The following is a 5791-nucleotide window of genomic DNA, read 5'->3' on the forward strand; positions in this document are numbered from 1 at the left end:
TGAATAAATTTTTTAATCATATACCCTGTTATGTGCATCATATATATAATTTTTTTTTTATCTTTGCTTATTTGCTTATTATGGCCATCCAAATGAACAAATTAGCTACATGATACACATTCAAATGTGCAAATACTACAAAAAGAAATGAAATTATAAAACAGCTTTATTATTTGTATGTAAAATCGATCGTGTATACAATATACTCAAGTATAAAATAACTGCGTAACATTTGATCAATTCCTTTATTATTTCTTCCCAAATACACTCATCATCTTCGATATAATAGTTTTGTTGGTAGCTGACTCTACCTGTGGTCTACAATCTTCGTCAAACAAAAAAGATAGTCTGGATCCCATGTTGACTTAAATAAGCATTGTATATATGTATATTAACCCACTAAAAACATGAACAAATCTATTCAAATACTAACAAATAAAGGAGGACGACTATATGACATTGCAGTACTCCCAAAACACACATGATTACTTCTTCTTTCTTTTTTTTTTCGTGAATTTAGAAACTCGAAAGGTAAAAGCAACGATAAGTAAAGTAGGTATAAGTCACTTTATATGATAAGTGAATGAGGGTCGTTGATATGTGGTCTGATAGGAACCTTTAGTGGACTCCTTTGAAAAAAAAAATTAGACATGGAAGTTTGTCGTTTTTGCTTTTTTAGGGAAAGTCTACCATCACAGTCTACCCACGACAACATGTTACCTATGCATGTAACCATGCTAAGTCCGAACCATGGTTTTCACCTGGTTGGACCCGCCCTAGCATGGTACATGGCCGGGCCTGACCAAGTGAAAGCTTTATCGGGGCAAGCCCAAAACCGACCCATTGCCTTTTTATATGCTACCTCCCCTTCCTGACGTTAGCTGCACAGTTCGACGAAAAAGTCTCATCGTCGAAAAAGCCTAAAATGGCTTATTACTAGTCAGGTTTCTGGTGTCAAAAGTCTTAATAAAATACCTTTGCGGAAATAAAAATGGGTCAACGAGTCTAACTCACCACTATGCCGTGATCTTTAGACTTTTCAAACCATCTAATTTCATTTAGGACCCGAAAACATTTTATTAATTAATTTCCATATTTTATTTTTGCTTGATTAGGGTTTTGTTTAGATTCTTTGGCTATTGCCTTCATCATTTGTTAAAGAGTTCCAATAATAGATAATTAGATATACTAGATTTATCTTAATTTTTATTTCATTTTATATTTGAGAAGCATATATCTTAGAAAGAAGTAAGAGGATAACTAATGCAAGACCATAAGGGCTAATTTTCACATAAGACCATAAGCATAAGTGATAATTCTAAGACTCTTATGAATAAGTTGTTGGGTATATTGATTAATATGGAGCTCATGGAGGTGTATGGGTGCGGAGATGAGGTTGCGTAGAAGGAAAAATGTCAAAAATATTGTTAAAGGGAGTTCGCCCGATCGGGTCGGGCAAACCCATAAAGAATTCTGCAGCAGGGAGTTATGTGTTTCACCTGATGGCTTCGGGCCACTTTGCCCGATCGGGAGGGAACAACGAACAACGACAGGGCGTGTTTCCCCCGGTCGGGCCCGCATACAAGACATGACTTCGACTTAAGTGCCCGATCAGGTGGTGGGTGTTTTAGGTCGTTTTTGACGCGAAAACGCGGTTTTTCGAGGGGGCATCGTCTATTATTGTATCCTACATCATTATTCACATAATTAAGAGATCTAGAGAAAGCTATAGAGAGTTCATGGAGTGTTTTTGTAATCTTTCTTGAACGTTCATCGATTCCTAGTGCATATTCGTGGTTTTTCCCCCAGTTCTTGAGTTTCCACGTAAAAGTTCTTGTGTGTTATTTATTACTTTTTTTATATGTTGTTCTAGTATTGTTTGCTATTACTTACTAGATTGATACTCAATAGAACTTACATAAGTGATAATTAATGCAAGACCATAAGCATATATATTGCATATGCTACTTCTGAATTCTGAGACTCTGAGTCATTGTAAATGTTGTATAGAAGTAGAGATTAACAACTTAATTTCACTTACAAGAAAATCATTACGTGCATATGCTTTATAATAATGCAATTATATGATCATAAAGAACAAATTGAATATTATTAAGAGTTACTAATGATGATTAATGAGTTATTTATAGCTCTCCATCAGCACTGATAACTTAGAAGTAACAGTGGTACACTTAGACAGCTACACATATATAATATTTATGGGGAACTCTTTCTTTCAGATTCTGCTGATGAAGTCCCTTTTTCTGCGACATTATTCTTATCATCAGTGACATCTCCAACAACAATAATCTCGGAGAGTTCTTTTTCTGGGACTACTACACTATCCATGGTCTTAAAATCTGCCATGGAGGCCAACTCATGTACTGCCTCTAATATATTTTCTACACAATCTACAATATCAATAAGTATTGAAGCAACTGTTAATGCTGGTAAAGCATCTAAAAGATTTAAACTTTCCCATAAACTTCTGTCTTCAAGCAAGGTTTTTAACTCTTGAGCTGCTGATTTTGTATGGGTCAAGTGTTCTTTTACTGTTAATGTCTTCTTCATCTTCTTCATCCCTGTACCTACTTCTTTCAGTACTTTGCCTAATTCGCTGCTCAATCTTTTGCATGCTTTTTTCATCTTCTCTTGAGATTCTGGTGTTACCTGGTAGTTATATAAACATATTATTGAACGTACACATGTTAGCTAGGTCAAAATTTATATATAAAACTATGTAAGTTAGATCCATTTCCATCTATTTTTTCAAAATATCAATGTTGTATGGTATAGAAATAAAATGATTAAAAACGTATTTTAGCAATTTGAGATCATGATAATTATATTGATGACAATGTTGCATGTACTTAAATAATGGAGGAAATAAATATTATGTTTAAGTTGCATACTTGTTGAATGTCGGAATAAAGACAATTTTTGAGAGCATCAACTCTGTAGGCGCAATGTCTAGTTAAGGCTCCAATCTTCAGGTATTGTTTCCATGGATGACGAAACTTGATCTTACCATGGCTAGGCTCCCATGAAGCTAAGTTTGCCTACAATATGATCACACATATATATTAATAACTGAACTTACCTAAACTTCTTTTTTTTTGGTGTAAATGAGCGACTAAGCACAATGATGTAGACAAGATTCGATCATATGTCTTGGGTACTATCCCCACAAGACTTTACCTACTAAGTCAAATGGCATCGACACTTAATTAAACTTCTTTAAATGAAGTGAAATGGATATGAGCTTAATTACCATGGTCTCTTCAGTGCTTTTTGTACCTAGAACACTTTTGTATTGTTGAAGGAAAGACTTCTCTTCCTTTGCCTTTTCACCGTTTGTTTCCAAGTATTCAGTTCCAAATCCTGTGGGTTTTCGCGCATTATTGAAGATTGATGAGTTAAAAAATTACTATACTGATCTATCTCAAAAGTGAAAAAAGGGCAAATAGTGGGTGCTTAGCTTATTGCACTAAAGTTGGCTATAATTTTACAAGCGAACTTTTGCAGCAACAAGCATCTAGTCAGATTACTATATTAGTTAAACAAAAAACATCGAAAGTAAAGTAGAAGATGTGCAAAATTACCATTTGTATTAGTACTTGGTACTTATTACGTATCTTTAATTAACTTGTTAAACTTCTCTATATATTTTTTTATGTAACTAATAGATGATCGAACTATGTCAACCATTTCCACGCAACAAATTGTGATTATCTTATGATAGCTATAACGCTTAAAATAATTACCGTTAGCTCAGTAAGACAAGACGGCATTAGTTGTTGCGATATAAAATTACTAAGATCACCCGAAACTCATAAGAGCTTATGAATTTGGGGTAGGCTTGTGACGAGACGACCTACTCGTTTTTCAGGTTTTTATACTACGACGTAATTGGAAGTCCTTGAATAGGACAAAAGATTTAAAGGTGATTTACCTTCTAAGAAGTTGCCAAGCTTTTCAATATTAGAAGCAATGAGATTATGCAATTCAGTTCCCATCCAAACAGGGGAAATGAGTATGCAAATAAGCATGGCGATGCAACTTCCTATGATGATCGTCGACAATCTTTGTTGCGCTATTTTTATCACCTCATCATCTCGATACCCAGATACGGCCACCAAAGAAAATGTTAAGATGAAGATCATAAGTCCATAGTCATATCTTGCCTTCAACTTTGGAAAAAACCTCATGAATGTCAATATCACAGCTGCACCCAAAAAATTTAATGTTAGTTTACGTTATGATCATAATTAGAGTATAAATCTATTCATGGACCTCAACCAAAAACTTAAGCCGATAGTAGTTGGGACCCCAAGAATAGATTTATACTCTATCGTTTTTTTTTCCCACATTTCTAACCTTTTGTGGTAAATGGTAATAGTAGTATATATTTACCTACTATAAAGGCAAAGAGAGCAAGTAAAATGGGCTCCCCTATATCCCCTGATAGATCCGCCAAGTAATGAGCTAACACCCCTAGAAACCCTGCTACACATGTCGAGATCATCCTATTTAAACCCTTCCCTAATGTTGCGCCTGCATGCCACACAAAAAATTTCACATCATCAACAATGATAATGTCAAAATATTAATCCCAAAGCAATAAATCAGCTGCATGAACAAAAAAAGTTACGTGTAATGTAAATTATGTTACTCCATTGCATGGTATAATCTCTCCGTTCTAAATATAAGTGAAACATTTTTCTTTTTTATATGAAATCTTTTTAAAAGAAGTGTTTCACTTATTTCAGAACAGAAGAAGGATATTAATCAAAGTATATATTAGTATTAGTAAGATTAAAGTAGGTATAACGTTTAATTGATTAAGTCATTAAGAGCCTGTTTTCTTCGGCATAAAAGAGCTGAACTGAACTGAGTAATATTTACTTACCTACGGTAAACTCGAAAACAACTACGACAGTTATAACAGCCCACATAGCGGAGACACCAAAACCATCATAGAGAGGTTGGAAATAGTAAAACAAGGAAACAACTGTGATTGCAAAGCCAACTTTTAAGGCATGGAAAATCCTTCTAGGATCATCTTTTCCTAATTTTTTGGCCTCAAGGGCAAAGTTGACAATATTATCCTTTAATCTCTTAAACAAAGACATTACATATTGGCATGCTCGGCTAAACCAACCCATATTCTCACTATTTTGATATGAAATGACAATATTAGACTCGATTTTGATCGTTTTGGCCTTTATTTTGCTGCTTCTCGATATTTTTTAGCAGATTTTTTTTTTTTGAGAAGATGAGCACGAGATCAGTGGAAGGCAAGCAACAGAAGCACTATGTCACCTGTATTTATAGGGTATATAATGGAATGAAATATGAATTAAATAAAGAAAAGGATGAGTTTTTAAATATGAGATGAACTTAGTGGTGTCGTTTTGAAAAGTTAAAAGCGTGTGCAAATGGTGTATCTTACAAACTGAGGGAGGAGAGAGAGTGTGCATGAATTGAATTGAATTGAGAGGTGAGTGGTGTGCCCACTGTCGTGCCAAGAATGGTGACTGCTGCTGCTAATCAGCACTTAGCTGCAGTGGGAGGAGACGAAATTAAAGTTGGCTTAGTAGTTTATTAGGAGTAATCAATAGCGTTGTAATATATTTGTACGTGCACAACCAATTAAAACCTATCAACCAGTAGAAATTTTTTACTACTTCCTTCAAAGCGTGGATTATGGACTAAGGTGCACAATGCTCATGGTGCACCCAAAAAGAACATATAATTAATATAAAAGAACACGAACATTTTTCAACAACTT

At 34.5% G+C, this 5791-nt stretch overlaps 1 protein-coding gene across 1 annotated transcript; it reads right to left on the reverse strand.

Annotated features, from left to right (window-relative positions):
* Positions 1-2080: 2080 nt before the first annotated feature.
* LOC104899850 (aluminum-activated malate transporter 2) lies at positions 2081-5312 on the reverse strand. Its single transcript, XM_010687132.4, has 6 exons — positions 4910-5312; positions 4414-4554; positions 3953-4225; positions 3272-3381; positions 2913-3059; positions 2081-2670 (listed from the first exon to the last, which is right to left on the reverse strand). Exons 1-6 carry the CDS (start codon positions 5163-5165, stop codon positions 2218-2220), a joined length of 1380 nt encoding a protein of 459 aa, XP_010685434.2. The 5' UTR covers positions 5166-5312; the 3' UTR covers positions 2081-2217.
* Positions 5313-5791: the final 479 nt, after the last annotated feature.

The sequence above is a fragment of the Beta vulgaris genome, chromosome 7, assembly GCF_026745355.1.
Source record: "Beta vulgaris subsp. vulgaris cultivar EL10 chromosome 7, EL10.2, whole genome shotgun sequence".
Lineage (NCBI taxonomy): Eukaryota > Viridiplantae > Streptophyta > Magnoliopsida > Caryophyllales > Amaranthaceae > Beta > Beta vulgaris.

Excerpts from the sequence above, each read along its gene's own strand:
- LOC104899850 (XM_010687132.4), bottom strand. The coding sequence starts at position 5,165 with ATGGGTTGGTTTAGCCGAGCATGCCAATATGTAATGTCTTTGTTTAAG. Across the intron at positions 3,060-3,271 it reads AAAGCACTGAAGAGACCATG|GCAAACTTAGCTTCATGGGA; the intron begins GTAATTAAGCTC and ends ATCATATTGTAG. Across the intron at positions 2,671-2,912 it reads TTTATTCCGACATTCAACAA|GTAACACCAGAATCTCAAGA; the intron begins GTATGCAACTTA and ends TATAACTACCAG.